General features: G+C 34.4%; 1 protein-coding gene across 2 annotated transcripts in view; it reads right to left on the bottom strand.

The window, feature by feature from the left end:
* Arid4b (AT rich interactive domain 4B (RBP1-like)) overlaps positions 1-23,144 on the bottom strand; it is a 136,739-nt gene that overhangs the window by 57,695 nt on the left and 55,900 nt on the right. For both annotated transcript variants that reach the window (XM_005404948.2, XM_005404950.2), the window contains exons 4-9: positions 22,025-22,090; positions 18,873-18,963; positions 15,841-15,920; positions 12,985-13,076; positions 5,020-5,158; positions 1,035-1,114 (exon numbers count right to left, since the gene is read on the bottom strand). In XM_005404948.2, the coding sequence (XP_005405005.1) occupies positions 1,035-1,114; positions 5,020-5,158; positions 12,985-13,076; positions 15,841-15,920; positions 18,873-18,963; positions 22,025-22,090 (548 nt within the window). The remainder of the gene's footprint in view (positions 1-1,034; positions 1,115-5,019; positions 5,159-12,984; positions 13,077-15,840; positions 15,921-18,872; positions 18,964-22,024; positions 22,091-23,144) is intronic.

Genomic DNA, 23,144 nt, shown 5'->3' with positions numbered 1-23,144 from the left:
TCAGAACTACAAAATCCAAACATCAATCTTAAAACATCATGCCCTTTTTAAGTACTGACACCCGATAAGGCTCAATAAAAACCATCTGGCTTCTCTAACCATGTAAGTCTTTAAAAAGAAAAATAAAAAAGAACCACACAAATTCTGAACTCAGTGCTAAAAGCATACAACATGAAAAATAAATTTCTTAAAATGTAACATATAATAACCCATTTTAATTGTCAGATAAAAGTTAAATATAATACAATAAATATCACTACAACCATTAGACAAGAAAAAATATGAGAAGGTATTAAAAAGGCCATCAAGAATAAACCCCAAAGAAGGCTGGGCACAGTGGCGCACACCTGTAATCCCAGCACTCGGGAGGCTGAGACAGGAGGATCACTGTGAATTCAAGTCCAGCCTGGGTGACAAAGTGAGTTCTAGGCCAGCCTGAACTCCAGAATGAAACCCTATCTCAAAAAGACCTACCTGACTGACTGACTGACTAACTAAAACTAACTAACTAAATAAATAAATAGGAAAGGAAAGAAAGAATAAACCCCAAAGAAATATCAGTATCAATATTAGGTACTAAAAACATCAACTTTGCCTCAACAAATCACCAATTATCATACAAGTAAATGTTAACAAATAAAAGACTGTATTTGACAATCCAGTTTAGAAAAGACCACAATGAATAAGAAAAGACACTTTGAGACCACCTACACTCAACAAGAATGTGAAAAATAGCTCTCTATAAAACATTCTGCATGATGAAAAATAAAAGTCTAAGGTCATTCAAAATAATTGACCACTGAAATATCCTAGTTTGAAAAAAGAAAATACATTTATAGAGAAGGTTTTTTTTTGTTTGTGTGTTCGTTTTTTGTTTTGTTTTGTTTGAGACAGGATTTTGCTATATAGTCCAGGCTGGCCTCAAATTCACGGTTATTCTCCTGCCTCAGCCTCCAGAGTGCTGGGATTATAGGAATGCACCACCACATCTAGCTCTATAGAGTAGTTTTTCAAACTAAATGAATAATACTTACAATTTGCCATCTTTGAAAGATCGAACAAGGATGTTGTCTTTTTTCACAGCAATCTCATCACTACAGTCAGGACAAACCACCTTTAAAAAAAAAGTGTGAAACTATCATGATTAAGGGAGCCTTAGTATAATCAAGCAGCTACTATTTAAATTCTTTTTAAAAATAGCTCAAGCTTAAAGTTTAAAAGCCAGTTTTAGTTTGCAGGTAAACAGGCATACATGTCTAGGAGCACACATAAAGAAATTTTATACTGATATCTTACATCCTCCTAGCCCTCTGGATAATCCAGAGTGGTTTTTGGTCAAAGACATGGTTCTAATAGCAGAAGTATGGCTATGACTTGCGTGAAGCTATGGACCAAGTTCTAGACAGAGGAAGAAAACAAGTAGAGCTGCATCAAGGCTAAGAGGAGATCCAGTATTTCCAGAGTCCTGAAGGCCATGTTAATTTTTAGGATAAACAAAATTCCTTACAGAAATAGTCTAAAGCAAGAGTATATGCCACAACACATTTGCCCATTAAGAAATTCATGGAAAGGCAAGAATTAAAAGCTTTCACTACTGCAGTCACCTGGGTAAAAGACATGTGGTTTGGATTTAAAATGGTGACAATGGTAAATTAAGGGACTGGCAATTATGGATAACTAGGGAAATATAAAGACGAGATAGAAGACAACACTCAGTTTTCTGTCTTGTGCAAATGTCATTTACATAAAAAAAAACAATGAGAAAGGGTAAGTTTGGGCATGAAGGACAAGATAATAGAAGTTGGAACTTACGTTCTGAGATGGCAAAAGGATATCTAAATAGAGATACGGAACAGACAAGTCTGGAGGTCAAAAATGGGTCAAAAATCATTTCCTGATCTAAGCACTGAGGATAAAGAATACAAAGCATGTACAGTGAAAATGATGATAAACAGACCTCACTTGTGGACAACAGTACATTTGGTTTGTACTCCAAATCTGGACACTAAGATATAACTCTGGGGGCTGGGGATTTAGCTCAGTGGCAAAAGCACCTGCCTGGCAAGCGCAAGGTCATGAGTTCGGTTCCCGGTACCGGAGAAAAACCAAAACCAAAAAAAAAGATATAACTCTGGGTTCTAAATATCAGGATCCTAAAAACTTGGGGCAGATGAGCCAAAGTCACAAATTTTTCTCTAACAAGCAACAGGTTTTGCAAACTGCATACATGATAGCTTTGGCCACTCCTGATAATGCGAAAAAGCAGATTCATTCTTAAATTATGTCACAGGAATCATTTCTGTATTTTATCCTGTTCAGTTATACATGCTATTTATAGGTCCCAAGGCATTTCACTTTTTTATCTCTGCAACTAACACTACAAACGAGAAAGTAAGATACTTAAATGAACAAGGAGTCGTGTTTTCTGAATGTCAAATTATGACACTAAAACTTGGTTAGGAGAGTTTGGAAAATAAAACTGAAAAGACCATATGAGTGACAGAAGCTAGGATTTTCACCTCTTAAAAATGGAGGTAAACATATTTCCCAGTCTCTGTTAGGATTAAACAACACTACTTCTGCTGTCTGAAAAAATGAACAGTAGTGTTTAAAAACATAATTTGAAAGGAAATTTTTACAAAGTAACTTACTACTTTAAGAACAAAGAAGTCAACATATACACTGACACTTAAAATTTTCATCTCTAAATGGGACTAAATGATAACACACCATATACGATAGCATAGTTCTTATACATAATAGTATCCAATCAACGATGGATACACAGAGATATAGAACTACCACAAGATATTTACATTTGTGTTTATTAAAAAGTAATTGTCATCATTATTTTTCATTATATTATCTGAGCTGAAATTTATTGGGTAATTGTGTCAAACCCTGAACCTAAGCGCTAAGGGTAAAGAATACAAAACACATTCAGTGAAAAGGACAACAAACACATCACAGCAGACATCAGAAAGTAAAAAGATACTTCTACTCCACAGCATATTATTTCTTTCTTTTTCCTTCAAGAAATACTTGAGATCATGTTGGTTAGCTCAGTTCATCCAAACCATAAATATACAACAGTTTGTACATATTATAAAAATTTTCATACAAATGCATATAAAAATAGAACTATGTATTTTAATCCCATTTCCAAGTCTTTGTAAGTGGTAGTCAGTGAAAAGGAAGAGGATAAGAATAAAGGTTAACAGATTTAAAGAAAAATTTTAAGCTTAACCACAACAGAGAAACTGTACTTTTAACACATCAATCCTTATAAACCATTTTGAACAATACTTAGTATCTGAAAAGTGCCATCATATTTAATAATATCTATTAAATATTCTTAAGAAAACAAAAAATTTTGTTTAATGCCATTAGAAGAAAATAAATTCTAAAGGAATTTGATTAATAAAAGGAAGTGAGAATATGTAAGAACAAGGAATGATTTTGATCCATTCTGTCTCTTGAAATGAGAACAAAGTAGTTATTAGAATTGAGGACAACAGTATCTGCAATATATGCTTAATCAATGGATCTCCATGTTAGTATTTAAAAACTGGAGACAGGGACAATCTACCTGCAAAAGATGGGTTTCCCAGTGTTTGGTACAAATAACCCAATTTCAGGAAAATCAGGAACCATAATGAAGCAAACACATAGACTTTTAGAGGGTAAAAGTTAAAGCCAAGTGTGGTGGTGCACACCTAATATCCCAACACTCGGGAAGGCAGAGGCAGGAAGATTACAAGTTGAAGCACAGCCTCGGCAATTTTAAGGAAATCTTGTCTCTATAATCATAAAAAATAATTATTTTTAAAGACCAAGGATGTAGTTGAATCAATCCTCAATACCATAAAACAAAAATTAAAACTTCAAGCTGATTCTAAAAAGATCCTGATTACTTGTTCAATCTCTTTATTTGAAATTTAATACTTTCACTTTGTCCAAAAAGGAATGTATTATTACCACAAAAGTAAAATCTTAAGTAATGGATATGACTAGTTACTAGGTGACTATGACTAGTTACTTTAAAAATTACTAGTTATTTTAAGAACTAATTATTTTAAGAATCACAAATTATTCTGTTGTTTACCAAAAAAAGATTAGCAGAAAGGCAGCCTATTTAGGTCTGTAAACGGTATCAGTCTATCTTCTTTCTGGAAAAGTTAAAAAAAAAAAAAAAAAAAAAAGGAAATGGACTCCTATACAGGGCCTTTTCAACTTGCCAGAGGCTACTGGTTAACAAAAACAAATCAGAAAAAGTTCAAAAGACCTGCCATATACAAGTTGGGTCAATAATGAGGCTACTTTTAATAATGAAACACTGAAGTACCTCCTCACAACCACACAAAGACAGTGTTGAGAAAAGTTCTAAATTCAACCTAAAACTTAGTTGCAAATATGGAGAGAAAACATTAAGATGTAAGTAGATATAGGAATTTATTGAGAAGAACAAGGTAATGTATAAATGTAGTCATGATTACGTAGAGAATACCTACGGCAAGATGAAGGTCAAGGAAGCAAATGCTTTGGCATTTGCCAAATAAGAGGAAAATGAAGGTCGAACAATAGTATGTATGTTCTTTAACAGTCCAGACTTCAAGTAGACTTAGCTTTAACAAGTCTACATTATGAATTTTCTACCCAAAACTGGAAGAGTACTATAATTAAGTCTGACATACCCAGTTAACTGAGATTTTGTTTCTTGAATGTTATTAAGAATATTTTCTACTCAAGAGAATTCTGGGGGCTGGGGTTTAGTTTGGCGGCACAGCACCTGCCTAGCAAGCGCAATGTGGTGAGTTCGATTCCCGGTACCGGAAAAAAAACAAAAACAAAAACAAAACAAACAAACAAAGAGAATTCTGAAAGTAAACTTTGTGTGAACTTAATGGTACTAGAAACATTACCTTATCTTGTACCTATGAAAAAACTAGTAAGAAAATCTATTTTTTTCTTCATGAACTTATATAGTTGAAAATTAAACTTCAATCTGAAGCTACTCACCAATGCTGGAAACCACAGTGCTTTCTTTTTATCCAAACTAACATAATCTACACACACAACTTTGCCTAGTAATTCATCAATCTGTTTCCTATCATCGTCATCTTCATCACTGGAGGATGATGAAGACTCTTCTTCTGGTCTAGGGAGAGAAAAAATAAGATATTTCCATTTACCCTTCAGAAAGAGCTAATACACCAATAACGAACACAGGTATTCTAGAGCTTTTATCATATTTTCTGAAGCCTACAAAATGGCTAATTTAAGTTTTAAATATGTTCCTAAAGTTCTAAATAACAGCAAAAGTATCTTCAGAAGGAAGCACATTACATTCTCAAATATGTTTCATTTTTATTCACCAGTATTTTAAAAGATTATGAGGGAAGATCAGAAAAGATTAACTATTCCCAAATCCTCAAAAAGTTGGAGGTCCCATACTAAACATCTCAGTAGCATCCTAAAATATCAGATTCCCATCTCAGGTTTTAGGAGTTGAGGAAAATAGCTATTTTACATTCCTAGTAACCAAGCTAATGCTAAAAAAAAGAAGGGGAAAATGTCAGTTACCTAGAAGTCAGAGTGGGTAAAGGTAACCTGGTAAGATATCACCACTGCTATATTATCAAATGAACAAAACAAAAAGTAGAAGGTATATATGGTTTCCTTATATTGTTAAAAATTGCCTTACAGTAATACAATGATGGGTTAACAAATGAAAGAAAAGGAAATCTAAAAAAGGAAAGAAAATATAACAGACACACATGAAAAAGGTGTTCTACTTTGAATCTGGCTCCAACAGCACCCACAATCAGTCCTACAGATTTCTAACAGGTGACTACTTAAAACGCCAGAATAAGTGAAGACCTTAGGAAATATTGACTAGACAGACGGCAATGTATGCTCTTTTTGTAAAATAAAAACAGCTAACATTGATTACTTACAAGGATAATCAATGAACAGATTTGTTTACCAAAATAATGTGAAAGGACTTATTAACTACTTTAAAATTTTAAACATGATTGGGGCTAAAAGTGTAACTCAGTGGTAGAGCAACTACTCAGCATGTGAAAGGCCCTGGGTTTCATCCCCAGAATCGAAACCAGAACAAAAAAAAGTTGTACTATGATTTCATCTATTTGCTTGATAGGGATTTGTTCATCACAATCTAAATTTATCTTTAATGCCTTTCCAAAAGTATAATAGTATTTTCTTTTTCTGTTGTCTTTTGAGACAGGGTCTCGCTATGTAGTCCAGGCTGCCCTTCAAGTCACTTTGTACCCCAGGGTGGCCTCAAACCCATGGCAATCCTCCTGCCTCAGCCTCCAAGTGCTGGGATTACAGCCAAGCATCACCACACTCCACCTATGACACATTTCCTTACATGTATATCTCAATATAAATATAAATAAAACAAAAACTATTATAATAATCTTGAATATTTTACAGTAATATGGGGAATATCACTACTTGATTTCAATCATTGGTCAAAGAACAAAAATTGCTTAGAAACAAAATTTTCAAAGTCTATTACTGAGCACAATTACTGTATTTCAAGTGGCACGTGAAATTGTTTAATTTCTACTTAGAAAGCACACAGCAGGAAAACCCCAACATTAAGGTCTTTATTTCAGCAGGGTATGAGACCCTACTCATGGGCACATAGCTTGGAGAGTAACAACTGAACTTGAGAAGTCTCATTTCTACTTCATTCCAAGGTTAATAACTTTAATCTCTCCTCTTTCTAACAGCTGCAAAACCATAACCAAACTTAACAGTATAATTACTGTTATTTCAAAGTAGTCACAGAAGATTTATTCAGCTGGGGTTTTATGGATGCCCTTTATATTATTATCACTAGCAAGCTAGAAAGTCTATAAATGTCAGAGACACTAGCATCAAAATCTGTAAAACACAGGAAAACGGTTTTATTTGACTAACAAAGCTATCTGTGTCTTTTTAAAAATTCTAACTTTCTAAGACTTAATAAGTATGAAGACTTCTGGCTCCAGAAAGTTTTAGTTTTAAAAAATTGCTGAGTTTGTGTAGAATGAAACATCTACGCACCTTACAAAGTCCACTCACAAACCATCACTTCACGTAGATTAGACATTCTTCCTTCTCTTATCTATTCAACACTGTTTCTAGCCATGCTTCCTTCTCTACTCTCCATGTTGCTGCCTTTAAAGTATTTCCATCAATTTACTGTTGTTTGTCTCATCCAAGAACAAAAACTCTGACCTCACTTTCCCATTCTCTCTTACTACCTCAATTCTCTATCTCCCTTTTCCTCTCCCACTGATACTGGGAAACACGTACACCTTCTGTGAGTCTCTCCCAAATGACACCTCAGTAAAGTGCCTCACTACCTAGTTTAAGGTTACAATCAACCTGCCTCTTTATCTTCCTTTTACCCTGTTATTCTTATTTCCACATCACTCATAACTTCTATCATATTACTTATTTTTTATTTATTTTTTATTGTCCCAAGTACGTGAATAGTGTTGGGATGCTCAATAAATTCTTGTTGATGAAATAAATGAAGTGATCCACTTCTTTCTACTATGGTAATTCTAATTTTATTTCATTCTGATCACAAAATGTATATAATCAATGAAAATCACACAATATTCCTACCTCCTTTAACTTTTCCTTTAGAAGTGTTTAGCCAGGAAACTGTTTACACAAAATAGCTGCTCAATAAATGGACAAACTAAACTAAACAAGCATCAAAAACATATTAATAGGCTGGAACATAGCAGTAGTAGAGCACTTGCCTACCACATATAAGGTCCTGGGTTTGACCTCCAGCACCATCATCTTTGGGGGAACAAAGATAGAGTAAGCAAAACCTGCCTGATTTTTATTCTCATCTGACATTGTTTCTTTGGTAGCAAGATACTTATTTATAGAGCCAGAATAAAATAATACTCTATCTCTATGAATTAAAATCAGACTATACCACTGGAAACAAATCTAAGTGTATATGCCAAAATACACTAACTACTAATCAATTAAAGCTGATCATAATCATTGTTAAACATCAGCTGTGAATCAAGAAAGAACATCAAACAAGACATATGCCAAAAAGTAGTAAATGTTGAGATTCAAATAAAAAATTGAGCACCAATTTTAGAGGTCAATATCTGAAATGTAATACTACCTGCAATGATCGTTCATTATTTCAAGGAAGTCAACTGTCAATTTCATATTCTGTATATTATTAATTCAAAGGGTCTACTACATAACAGGAAAACTGAAAATGTATAGGCTCTTAAAGATTGAAACAGCAATATATAGATTAATAATAAAAAGATTTTAATTTTTTTCTCAAGAAGGAAATTTTTGCTGGCAATGTAGGTCAGGGGTATAACACTTGCCTAGAAGGCAAGAGTTAAGAAACTATAGCCGAGCATGGTAACCCCGGCCTATACCCCCAGCACTTGGGAGACTGAGGCAGTGAGTTTGAGGACAGCCTGGGCTACCTAGTAAATTCAAGGACAGCCTGAATTCATAGTGAGACCCTGTCTCAAAGCAAAAGCAAGGCAAAGCAACAGAACACAAAAATCGTAAGCTTTATCATTTTTTTCTTCATGTGAAAGGGAGAAAAATTACAAGTATAGACTACTTTCCTACTACCATAGAAGTTGTGCATATACTTTTTGCTACGTTACTGGAAAAAATGGGAGAAGTATACAAAAATATTTCCATACTTTCAAACACTCTATTTTCCAGGTAGAATTAAACCAACTTTGCACACAGTGAGTAAATTATAAGGAAAAATTCAATCAAATCAGATCTTAATTAAAGGCATGAATGATATGCTTTAAACAATTAACAAGACAGAAGATGACAATCACCTAAAAAAAAGAAAATACCTGAACTCAGTAGGATTAATTGAAGGTAGAATATAAACAAAAATTAAGTGAAAGGTATCAAAAGTAATAAATTCTGGAATAACCGGGGGTAGATTAACTGATAAATGGATTAATAGCTGCTACAGGCAAACAAACGTAATGATACATTATTGCAACAATGGAGTCCTAAGAACCCTGGGAAGAGACAACCTTATTTACAACAAAAATACATTTCTGGCAATCAACCTTATTTATAACAAAAATACATTTCTGGCAATCAAAGAACCATAACGAAAATTTTTTTCATAAAGTAATGGAGCTAGCTGGGTGTGGTGGTATACCCCTATAATTCCAGAATTTAGGAGGCTGAACCAGGAGTATCACCCATGGAGAGTTCAACACCAGCTTACACAGTGAGTTCAAGGACAGCCTAAACTATGTGGCAAGACTCAGTCTCAAAAAAAAAGGAGTAATGGAAGCAGAAATGAAGATCAGATCAATGTCCTTAAGATCCAGGTCCAAGACTCTAAAAGAAGCACTTAGAAGAAGTCGGAGAATGAACTTTCTTTAAGGAAATACAATTCAGGAGGTCGGTAGTTCAAACTTCAATATTTACTTATGATACTTACACACTGAGGCCTAAAGCACTGAGCAAAAACAATGCTGTCAGTGTGAAGAAAGGGAACAGCAAGTAAAACAAGATTACAGATGAAACTGGACTGCATTTCATAGAACAATTATTCTCGGTCTTTCATCTGCCTCATAATTTTCAAGTATACACAAACCCAACAGCAAATTGCTCATTACAAATCTTTCTGAACAGAAAAATCAATAACTTACAATATTTGCTGGAGTCTTTAAAAAGCAAAGATCAACTTGTTCCATGGGACCTGCATGTTTTATTCTCATACTCAAGAAAGGAATGCCTCTAGGAAAATTTTTTTTTTTTTTTTTTTTTTTTTGTTTTTCTCCGGTACCAGGAACCAAACTCACGACCTTGCGCTTGCCAGGCAGGCGCTTTGCCGCTGAGCTAAATCCCCAGCCCCTCTAGGAAAATTTTTAATAATTCTTGGTCTTTTTATAATTCAATCTGTGTGGTATTCTACAATGTACTTATTTCAAATGTACTTTCCTCTTCCAGACATTTGCAAAAAGGTTTTAAAAAGTCTAAATTTTAAGTATAATTTTCTTCAAAATTAAAAAATTCTTGACAGATTAAAAATTTTCATATAATATGTAATATGAGAATGTTATTTTAAAAGTTCAAATAATGCAACTAAAACCACTCTTGCACATCAGACATGAACACCAGTAATCAGAATTTTTATGAACTTACATACTTTCAAATAAAATGAAATCATGCAATATACTGGTATTTCATCATAAATTCTTTTCATATCAATATATGATGATGACAGCTGGGTGTGGTGGCACATGCCTGTAATCCCAGTACTTGGGAGGCTGAGGCAGGAGGATTATTGTGAGTTCAAGACCAGCCTGAGCTACAAAGTGAGCTCAAGGCCAGCCTGAACTACAAAGTGAGCTCAAGGCCAGCCTGAACTACATAGCGAGACCCTGCCTCAAAAAGACCAAAAAAAAAAAAAAGAAATTATATATATATAATGATAGCAAGGCATGGTGGTGCACAACTGTAAAACTAGCACTCAGGAGGCTGAGGCAGAAAGATCACTGCAAGTTCCAAACCAGCCTGAACTACACAGCAAAACCCTGTGTCAAGAAAACAAAAAAACAGTTGGACATGGTGGCACATGCCTGTAATCCCAGTAGTTGGGAAACTGAGCCAGGAGGATTGTTCCAAGTTTGATCCTGGGCTTAGCTAGCCTGGGCTACAGAGTGAGACTGTATCTCAAAAAAACAAAACAAACAAACACAAAAAAAACTATGTATGATGATGAAGGTGGTGGTGATAACTGCCACTTACACAGTACAGCTTGAGCATCCCTACTCTAAAAATACACAATCTAAATGCTTGTTTTGGTAAGGGATACTCAGCCTACACTTACTATATAAACACACTAATGATACAAATTCACTGAATTTTCACAACTCTAGGAAATAAGTACTATATATCCCAATTTTATAGATGAGGCCTGAAAAGACTAAGCAACTTGCCCAGTATCAAATAGCAAGGAATAGCAGAGCTAGAATTCAAATCCAGCTCAATGACTCCAGATTTCACAATGATAGCTCAATAAATAATTTTATGTTTTATACCCTCCAATTCATTGTTCTTACAGTGTCAAGCATAATAATTTGAAAAGTCAAACAGGCCAAGTGTGGTGGCATATTCTTGCACCCACAGCTACTGGAGAGGCTGAAGCAGGAAGATCACAAATTTGAGCCTAGTCTGGGTAACAGTGAGACCCTGTCTCAAAATTTAAAAATAACGAAGAAAAACTGGCAATGTATTTGAGTAATATAATACAAGGGCACTTGCCTAGCATGTGCAAGGCCCAGAGTTACAACCCCAGTCTCTGTCTCTGTCTCTGTCTCTCTCTCTCTCACACACACACACACACACACACTCACATGGAAAAATATTTGATATAGTACTATGGGAAAACTGTAATGATGAATGTTAGATAAAATCTTAACTCACAACTGAAGTATTTATCGAAGAGATAAAAAAAAAACACAATCCAACTGCTCCAGTGCATATTTTTATGGCAATACAATAGCCCTCTGGAAAAACTAAAAAATATTAACAGTAACAGGGAATATTCACAACAGAGGTCTTTCTTACTAATGATGCCACCATTCATTTTTCAATTAATTTTCTTTCTAGCTAAAACAATTAGTAAATGTTACACATGAAAGAATAATAGTTACATTCTACTATCCTAGAAGAATCATGTCACTAGCAAGTAAATCGTAAGTGAGTGAAACTATTCACCTGGTAATTAAGGAAAACATTTTGTAAAAGATTTAGAGTTAGAAAAGAAAACAATACACAACTCAAATCGCAGGTATAATGGGGAAATAAGTAACTTTATTTATTTTTTCAATGTAATTGTTAGTCATCTAATTTCTTCCCTCGAACCCAAACTTATTTACTGTTAAACTAACTTGGAAAAGTAAATAACATACTCTAACCACACAAAAAAATCAGTGGGAAAGGGTCTGTGAAACACAGTTGAGTTCAAGTCTTGGTCCTTCTGTCCTGGGTTCCTTAGGCTGATTTTCTTAATTCTAATAAGAATAAGATAATACTTATCTTCAAGGGTTTCTGTGAGGCTGAAATTAAATAATATGAGACAGCACTTACCCAACTTCTATTTCCAAAGCTCTGACACAATTAGATTTAATACTGATCTTATCTACTGAATGAAACTATTCACTTATAATTTAATATTTTTAATAATTTAACTCAAAATTTTTTTAATAGTTTCTCCAGTAATGTTTTGGCTCACGCATAAAAAACTTTAGTCTAAACAAGACTCAGAGTTATGTGTAAAATAACCTCCAGGGGAATACATTAAAAACTACATTTTCCCTACCCCATTCACTTCAGCTTCCTTCTGTTTCGTGAAGGCTGTTTGAAACTCTGCTGTTTTCCTCATAGTTACTACTAAGAAGGCAAATCAAGCACTGTAGTATGATACAAAATTTATCTTTGACATTCTATAAAGGCAAATATTTTAGGAAGTCCAGAGGAGGAAAAAAATATGTTTGGTTTCAAGAAAAGAGGAAGAGGAAACAAAATGGTTCACATAAAAGTAGCAGCACTTCTTATACAGAACTTAAGAATAAGCAAGACAGTGAAATGAAAAAAGGCTTAGATGGCAGAAAAAACAGCATGAACAAAAAGCATGGTATCAGAAAATAAGCTGAGAGGGATAACTGACTAGTTCCATTCTGAATACAGCATCAAGATACATATTGGGAGAAACTGAAGGTAAACACAGCTAGAAAGGTTGGTAGAATATGAAGAAGCTAAATCACCCACATTGAGGAGTCTGAAATCACTATTAGATTTGACATTACTTTAGATCTCATTAGTATTTAGCAAGTTACAATTTAAAAATAAATACTAAAATAATACTAGAAGGCGAATGAATTCAGGTTCAACTAACAGTTATGAAAATGGACTTACATATGATTAGATCTTCTTCCTCTATTTGTTTTCTTTCCTATGACTGGAGTGCCAAAATGCTCAGGGTTGGTGAGTGGGAGCTGGTCTAATGTCTGTGGGTAAGAACATAAACCCATCAAAAGTTATTACCTTGAAAGTGCTTTCTTCTTTTTAAACCATATTAGTTTTAAGAATATGCTCAGATTTTGAGATTTAAAAATTTCCCCCAAAGAAGACTAAAACACAACTTTCTGAAAAATAGAAAATTCTAGTTTTAAAGATATTAGAACAAAGATGAATGAGCCCATTACTGGGGGAAACAGTGAAAAGAACTTTGGCAGCTCTCACTAGATGATTCATTACCTATTAGAAGTTCGACAGGAATCTAAAGATGGTTAAAATATAAAACAAAACAAAAAGCTCAGTGGAAACACAGACCCAAAAGGTAAGACTTATAAGGTCAAACTGCAGCTCAAATTTTTTCTTTCACATGGAAAATCATATCAAAATCCACAAAATAAAACAAAAAAAAAAAAATTTCCTGGGTTTTAACTCAGGCCTTCACACTGAGCTGTATCTCATCAGTTATTTTGAGACAGTTTCACTAAATTGCCCAGGCTGGGCTCATACTTGTGGTCCTCCTGCCTCAGCCTCCCAGAATGCTGGGATTTCAGGCTTGTATAAACATACACCCAGCCTCAAAGCTCAGTAACAGAAACAAAACTGACCATCAAATAAGCACCAAATGCTTGAAGACAGACTTCAGAGATGCTATATTAGGCCCCAGATTGAATTCCTAGCACTACTAAATAAAAAGATGGACTGATAGGAGGGATGGGGAGAGGGAGGTTAAATTTTCCTGTTTCGTACACTCATCATATCTTCACAGGGTTATTCAAATTTTAAACTATTTTTGATTGACAAAAGCTTTTTCTCCTCCTACCAATGGTAATTTACCAAGTATAAATTCCATATCTACATGGCTCATCCTTCCTTCTAGCAAAACATAAATAAAAATGTACACCTGCATAAACACACAAAGTAAAACAGATCTTCCTTGAAGGTATAAACGGTATCTCCTTCTTCATACTACTTCAGTCTATTCTTATCTTATGAACCATTCCAACTCAATTCTAATAAAAATGAAATTATTATTTTAGATATTACCCTGGACCAAATAAATGAGACACATGACTTTAATTAGGTGAAAAGCTAAGCCTTCAGGCACTCATTAATTGACAGTAATTATCCGTGTGTTCTACTTAAGGGAAATCACGTTTTATTTATTTTATATATATTTAAAATATTATTTATTTTACATATATATACTAATTACACAAATGTCGAAATGATTCTATTATTTCATTGTACATGCCCCAAAACTGATTTCCTATATTTAAAATTTCACAAATAATTCAACACGTTATTGAAGACTTTTGTGTAGAAAATATTATTGGAAAAAGGAGGACCTATAAGATGAGAAAAACATGATTATCCGTCTTAAACAGCTTAAAATAATATAGGGAAAACAAGAAAAGTAACAAGAAGACTATAAAACAAGAATAAGCCAGGAAAGTTCAAAAAGATCGAAAGATAAAGAGATCAAATTGGGTAGAAAACTCACTGAAGACATTATAGAGTAAGCATTTCTAGTAGTCATCAGAAATATTTAAGATTCTAACAAGTCTAGATGAACAGGGGTCAGCAGAAACAACCCCCTAAAAAGTATGAACCATAATCTGGAAATGACAAGTAGTCGACTAACAAAGTTAGAAGTACAGGGAAATGGTAGAATATGAGACTAGAAATCATAATAGAGAAGACCTGTCCCCAATTCTAAATTTAAGTAAGAATTCAATCACTAAGGGAAACAAAACTAATTTCATAAAAAAAAAAATGAAATCTAACAGCTTAATAAATTTACATTAAGATTTCCCAAAAGAAATACTTTTTAAATGGCAACTAGAAATAAAATTATATTTGGGGTACACTGTGAATTGATTTATACTTATTGACAGCATCTGTATCAGTATGTTTACTTTTAAAATTGTGAATTTCAAGCTACTGAGTTACAAAGCTTAGAACCCTGCATTGCTGGTACAACTTTCAAAGGAAGAGTATGGCTTTGCTGCTAACAAAGTGCAGATAACAGCAATAACTACTCACAATGTAATAACTATGATAATGTACCTAAAGCAGTGAGCAAAGCCCCTGGCAAACATAAGGACTTCATTTACTCATCTAACATTCACTCAGTTCCTCCTCTGTGCTAAGCACTGTTCAACAAGGAACAAAGTGATAAGAAAGGCAATACAAAATCCGTGATCTTTCTGACAGTTCCAGTGAGGAAGACACACAATAACAAAACAGTAAGAACATGAGTATATATTTTGCTGTTGGAAAATGATAACTGTTATCAAGAAAACTAAATCAATTTAAAAGGATGAAGAGGGAATGAGGGGACTATTTTAGCAAGGCTTCCTGAGGCCAGGCTATGATGATGCCAGGTAGCAGCAGCTTGGGAATGCTTGTAGTACCTGCACATTTTGGAACTCCTGACCAGGGTTCAGGTGGATAAATAAATCAGACACCTCTATATCATAATTTCATACTAAATTTTTAAAGTCTAAATAAAAGTGGCCTTAAGATAAACAAGCCCAATACATTTTCTTTGTAGATAATTAATAAAATACTTTAGACTACGAAGAACACAGAATCTAGTGCCCAAACACAAGACTTTTGAACATACTTCACAGAATGAACACATTTCACAGTGCACAGAATGAACTTCACTGATTAATAAGTACACTGAGAAAGCAAATATTTATGTCCCCTAAATACAAACTATTAAGACACATTTATTAGATAATTACATACTTCACTTTCAGCAAAATGTCTCTCTCCTTTCAAGCACAGTGAAGATCGTCTCAGTGTCTTCTCATCTCCATCATCAAAAACTGGGGAAGTAAAAAAAGAAACTACTGAAGAATTCTTCAAAAATTAACAAGCTGATATTAAACTATTATTTAATTTTCTGAGTGTAGACAGACCTGTTTAAGATTACATCTGGAATTTAGTTCACATTTTATGTTTTCTAATGAACAGCTTCAAGGGTAGTATTTTTCAATTTCTAGTGAAAAAGGGGGGCTGGGGATTTAGCTCAGTGGAGGCTGGGGATTTAGCTCAGTGGCACAGTGCCTGCCTGGCAAACACAAGGTTGTGAGTTCGATCCCTGGCACCAGAAAACAAAACAAAACAACAAAAAAAAGAAATATACCTGGCAATATCTTCCTTAAAACAAGCAACACAAAAGTAAGTTGGGGGGGCTGGGGATTTAGCTCAGTGGCAAAAGCGCCTGCCTGGCAAGCGTAAGGTTGTGAGTTTGGTTCCCCGGACCAAAGAAAAACCAAAAAAAAAAAAAGTAAGTTGGCATTTCAGAAGCATACCATTTAAATACTAATGAATCCTTTCAAAAGGGTGAAAAAAAAGACTAGTCTTCTCGTGACAGATACTAACAGATTTACCATAAGAACAGAAAGATAGTCAGGTTTGATGGCATAAAATTGTAATCCCAGCACCCTGGGAGGCTGAGCCAAGAGGACCTCTGAAGCCTGAGCCCAGCCTGGGCAACTTATTTAGCAAGATCATGTGTTAGCAAGAAAATGTTTACAGAAGACTGGGCCAGGCACAGTGAAACACGCCTGTAGCCAGGAATGGTGGCACAAACCTGTAATCTCAGCACTTGGGAGGCTGAGGAGAAAGACTGCTTCAAGTTCAAGGCCGGCCTGGGCTACATAGTGAGTTCAAGGCCAGTCTGAACTACATAGCAAGACACTGTCTCAAAAAAAAAACATGCCTGCAGTCTCAGCACACAAGAGACAAATGTTGGAGGACTGCCATGAGTTTGAAGACTGAACCACATGGCAATACCTTGTCTCAAAAACCAAACACAATTTTTAAATAAGTAAAAGGGAACTGGAGATGTACTACAAATGCCCTAGGATCAATCCTCAGTAACATGCCCACCACCCCTGCAGGGTGCAGGGATGATTAAAACTGTCCCTAAAAAATGAGTGTATTCTCATTATTTAAAGCAGTGTTTTCTCAACCTCAACAGTACTGACATATTCTCCCAGGTATTTCTATGGATGGCATGCTATGATGGCATGCCTCTACCTCATATGCCACCAGTACCTCATTCTAGTATCACAACCACAAAATGTTGGGGGGCGGGGCAACTTCACTAAAAAGTACTCATTTAAAGCATTAAAATGTCTCCTAAAAAGTAGATGATGTGATGTGATGAACATTTCATAATATGTGTGTGTGTTGTGTGTGTGTGTATATATATATATATGTGTGTGTGTGTGTGTGTGTGTATATATATATATATATATATATATATATATATATATATGATGTTGTATACCTTCACTTTGCATAATTTTACTAGACAATTTATGTCAACAAAAGCCTGGTAATGTAGCTTAGTGGTAGAACACTTACCTAGCATGCTTAAGGCTCTGAGTTTCATTTCCAGCACACAAGAAAAACAGAAGCTACTGACGTATTAAAATATCCTAGCAAAATGACTGTAATATTTATATTACAGACACAGTTTTAGGATATACTACATATCTCAGAAATCATGGATAGAGTGTACTTCTATTTTAAATAGTCAGCAGATCTCAATTTTATTTTATTAAACAGTGATAATTTTTATTGGAACATTTTAGATACACATAATGGTAACATTCATCATAGGGAATTTACACCTGTACATCATGTATACAGCTTCTTTTTCTCCCATTCCTCTCTCCTCCCTTCAGCCCCTCTTAACTTCCTTATTCACAAAAGCTTTGTTTCCATTTTTTCCCTACTATTCTTTTTTTCTTGTCCCTTCTTTCCTTTCCCATTCCCCAAACCTCAATTTTAGAAACTTCACTTTTTTCTCTATCAAAATATAGTTCTAGTGGGGTGTGGTGGCACACACCTATAATCCCAGCAGTAGGGAGGCTGAGGCAAAAGAATCACCACGTGAAACCAGCCTGGGCTTCACAGTCAGTTCAGAACCAGCCTGGTCTCAAAAAATTAATTAATCAATCAATCTCACACACACACACAGTTCTAAAATTATACAGCACAGGAGTGTGGAGGCACCCTCCTGTAATTCCAGTACTCAGGAAGGTGAGGCAGGAAAATTACTTTGACTTCAAAGCCAGCCTGAGCTACATACTGAGTAGCCACCCTGGAATATATAGGGAGACTCTGGGTAAACAAGTACACTCATACACTATTCATGACAGTTTTCTGGGAAATTCTTTTCACTAACTAATAAAGTGTTAAAAGTAGACATTTCTTCAACCTGTATCTATTTCACAATGCTCAAGAAATATTAGAACAATGTGCACCTACACAAAAGACATTCAAATACAACCCATTATAACAGCAAGAGGACTGGCAAGATCATAGCAAAAAGTAAACTATTTATTGTACATCAACTATTATGATATACAATACAGTTAAAAGAAATTCCTGTTATACAACATGAATATCTAATGCTACTGAACTCTGCACTTAAAAATGGATACATAAATATTAACTATTATTATTGTTACAAAATTTTTTTCATAAAAAATGATTAAAATGTAGAAAGACATTTCTGTAAAATATAGTTTTAGATGAAAAAAAGCCAGAAATCAAATTGCACATTATTTTCATTATATAATTTCAAATTGTTACAGTACATATATTTTTTAAACAAATTTTTAAAAGATCTAGAAAGACTAAGTAACAACATCAATGGTATCAGGAGAAGAAAACAAATCAAGGAACTTTGGCACTATTTGTATTAACATAAATTCTGTGTAATTAAAAATACATTTTCAAAAGAAAATTTATTTTCTTACCTACAGTGTACCAGCTTGCATCTGTCAATTTATTGATGACAGCTTCCTGATATGTGCCATCAAGATTCTTCACTTCCACAATAGCTCCTACCTAAAATATTTTTAAAATATTAGAAAAACTTAGATAAACAAAAACCTTTTTTTTTAAAGAAAGTGCATAGTAGTAAAGAATAAAATGACCGCTAATTAGATTTGTCTTCAAGTACTAGTAGTTTCATCCCAATTCTTTTGTACCATTAGTGAAATTGTCAACATAGTGGAAAAAGCAAATAATACCTAAGAATTACTATGAAAACAATTTTGCCCTTACAACCTTGACCACTCTAAGAACCACTGCCTATGAAAGTGGCCTTGCCTGCTATTTCCAATTTTCCTTGAAGGAGGCAAAGGAGGGTAGAGACAGTTAAAAAAAGCTCTGAGGCTTGCTTAAGGGTACAATATTCCACAAATGACATCTATTTAAAATACTTTCCATATGGGCATGCAAATGCTGGTAATTACACTTACATGGTCTTTTTAGTAATAACAATAACTTGTTCATAGAAAAAATCCCAACACAATGCCCAAACGGAGGACACAAATACTAGGAAATTAACAGAATGTTCATTAAATGACTACTATTAATAAACACACACTATAATTTTCTTTATTTAACAGTCAAATGCTCTAGGTAGTATTTTTGTATAAACTCATTTAAAATGTGTTGAAATCAATGACTGTAAGTATGGTAGATTTATTTCCTATAAAAAAATATTTATCTAAATCCTGCCACTTTCTATCAGCTAAGGGAAAGCCACAAAGTACATCAGGGAGCCCATAATCCCAGCCCTTGGGGGGCTGAGGCAGAAGGATTGCTGTGAGTTTGAGGGCAGCCTAGGCTATATAAACAAGTTCAAGGCCAGCCTGCACTACCTGGCAAGATCTTGTCTCAAAATAAAAAACAAAAAAAAAACACATCACATCAGGGAACAATTAAAAATCTAGAGACACACACATACACATACTCCCTTTCTCTCTCTTTCCCTCTCAAATCTATAGACAAGAAAAATATTTAAATAATCTTGAGTCCAAAATAAGGTACACTTGCATAAATTAAAATCAAAGTGCAAAATTTTAATAAAACAAGCAAAATTAATAAAGAAAATTAATAAAGTAAGCCAATCAAGCTACACAGAAAAAAGGTGGCTTAACATTACAAAACAGCTGCCTTTCCTATCCCTCTGCGAAACTGAACATCTTTTTCAGTTGGTACCTGTGGCCCTGAACAGAGCAAACAGGTAGTTAAGGACCATGCTGTGTGTTCGTGAGGCAAGAGCACAAAAAAGGCATAGACAAGTATTTGTACTGAGTATCTACGGGGCACACTGTTTGAATTACAACTGTGAACCTGTCCAGTTTAGATACTGACATTACTGACTGTGAAACCATAGCTGTTATGGCTTGTATATAAATGCTTCCCAAAGCCTCATGCAGTCATAGGTGGGCTTCTCCAAGGTGGCTGATGTAGGGTGTGTGATGGTGGGATCAAGGATGTGATGCTGGGATTGATTCACAGTGAGATGTTTGGATCAAGAGTGTGGGCGCTACCTGCCCTAGCCTGGATATAATATGAGACAAAAAGAAGCTGCCGTAGTTGTTGCTGGTGGCTTGTTGCTTATTACTTTACTGCTTTGCTGCCTTTGCCTACCATTAACTGCTTCTCCTCTGTGATGCCCCTCTGCCTTGCTGCCCTGCCTTGGAACCAGCCAACTATGAACTGAAACCTCTATAAACTGTGGGCCAAAATAAACCTTTCCTAACTTTGGGTGTTGAGTATGTTGGTTCAGCAACAAGAAAAGTAACTATGACAACGGCCAAATTACTTCACCTGTCTTTGGTCTCTTCTTCTGTAGAAAGCTTTAATAAGGATTAAGTGAAATAAGATGTGCAAAAAAAATTTGTAGCAGAATAACCCATACCAAGTACTAAATAAATGGTAGCTAATGTTATAACTATGCATATTTTTGTCCTTTTGTCCCTGGAAGTGATAAACATGTACATGAAATATTAAAGATGACACAGAACCAAAATGATGGAAAGTAATTTTTACAAGGCAAGATCTGATTTAAAAAAAAAAAACACCTAAAGTAAGTTTCAGTCCTCCACAGTACCAACTATACACACACAAAAAAATGAATGCCCTGTGAGTCATATTAAGTGTTAAAATTCAGCAACAAAACCGGCTGATAGATACCTGTGTCTAATTCTTTCCCCAAAAAAAGAGCTTCATCAGTAAAAGATTGTTACAGTTACAAATATTTCTTGGGGCTGGGGATTTAGCTCAGTGGCACAGCGCCTGCCTGGCAAGCGATAGGTCGTGAGTTTGATTCCCAATACCGGAAAAAAAATAAATAAATAAAAAATAAATTAAATTAAATTAAAAAGAAGCATTTAAAAAAATAAATATTTCTTAAATTCTCTTAACATTTCTTAAAATTCTTGTAGTCAGTTCAACATCAATTTTCAGACAAATAGCACATAATGGCCTCCATTCTCTGTAGCTTGCTCACCAAGCAGAAAGTGAAACAGCATTTCAATAAGGAAAATATGATGGCAAACAAAATTCTCTAGCTATACGGACATGCTTGTCACTTATAATTGCCTTATGACCTTAGAAGACTCCATTTTCCAATAGTTATTACAAAGAACTAAAAGATATGAGTCTGGGTTGTTTTTAACTTTCTCACTGTTTAGAGCAGTGCTGGTGAACACTTTAGAGCTCTCAATAATACAAACAGCACACTTCAGAGCTTATGCCATAGGTCTGCCATCACTGACTTCGAGCAACATAAAACACAACAAATCCCTAGTCTATCACCTGTTAATCCTGGAACCCCACCACCTTAGTAAAGAAAACATGGGACTGAAACACCTGGATAAATAAAAGCAGCCAATGCTTCTTCAACATTATTTCATTTCTAAACACACTGCAGTTTTACTATCATGTAAGGTATATTTAACATTAACCTATTTTTTCCATCTAGCCTTTTAGAGAAAATGATGTATTTATTTTATTAACTCAATAATAAAATAGCCAATGAATTAAAAAGAAATACCAGTAATTACTGTTTCCCAATTAAATATCAGAATCAATAATGAATAAATGAAATTACCTTTAGTGGGCCTTTTATGTGGTCATCCTGAACTTCTACTGTTGAAGAATCATGTCTAAATGTAACCTAGAAATTATAAATTTAATTTAGTCACCAAAAGCTATGCAACATAAGCTCATTCATCCACTAATTATTCATTTTTATTACAAGTAATATAAACTATCAGCTGCCTAATTAAAGTAAGATTCCTAAAGCTTAAGTAGAACTGGAAAATTCTTTAAATTGCTCAGGCTGTATTTCATTTTTTAAAAATAAAAGTAACCAATGATATCATACTGAAATTAGTAGATGCTCCATTCATCAGGCTTCATTCAATATTATTAGTTATTAGTTTAGTTGTATAATTTCTTTTCCCAAAAAATGAGGAAAAAGACCATGGGTTATGAGAGACTAAAACATTTTGTGAAAGCCTAACTTACAATACGTTACTGAGAAGTAAGCATCCCACTCAAGCATCAAAAATTTAATCTCTAGGGCTAGGGATGTAGCTCAATGGCAGAGTGCTCATTTATGATGTGTGTCATTAGATTCCCAGCATCCTCCCTCAAAAAAAGCCAAAATTAAATCACCACAACCTGTTGATCAAAACAAACAAACAAGCAAACACCCCAAAGGAATAGAAAGTCTAAGTAATGGATTCAAAACCAGAGAACTACTATATGGTAAAAGTTGAAAGTTATGTGGTAGTTGAGCCAAGGACCTTAATGTACTACAGAAATCAAGAGAACAGGAAACCATACATGAAGACCACAAGTTAAATAAAGGAGGTTCAAGTTTAAATATTTAGTAAGTTCATGAACAACATGAAAACTACTACTACTCAGTACAGAAAATGCTGCTCACTCATGGCAAAAGCATTCATTTAAGGACTGAACCATTAATATACTTTTACAAGATTTATGTGGTAATTATCTTAGGTAATAGGCTCACTCACAAACCTGCTACAAAAGAAGCTGTTATGTACCCACAGCATCGAAGGCATTTCTGTTTTACACAAGTGCATTACTACACTTTACTTAAATCATATACGTAGGTATCTGTCTCCTTCACTTAAACTGTAAGCCCTAGGTCTTAACATTAGAGTTTTAGTACCTTTACAGAGCCTTTTTTTTTTTTTTTT

Source organism: Chinchilla lanigera, unplaced genomic scaffold (assembly GCF_000276665.1).
Source record: "Chinchilla lanigera isolate Chin_1 unplaced genomic scaffold, ChiLan1.0 scaffold00091, whole genome shotgun sequence".
In the NCBI taxonomy this organism is placed as follows: Eukaryota; Metazoa; Chordata; class Mammalia; order Rodentia; family Chinchillidae; genus Chinchilla; species Chinchilla lanigera.
This window is presented reverse-complemented; position numbering and strand designations above follow the sequence as displayed.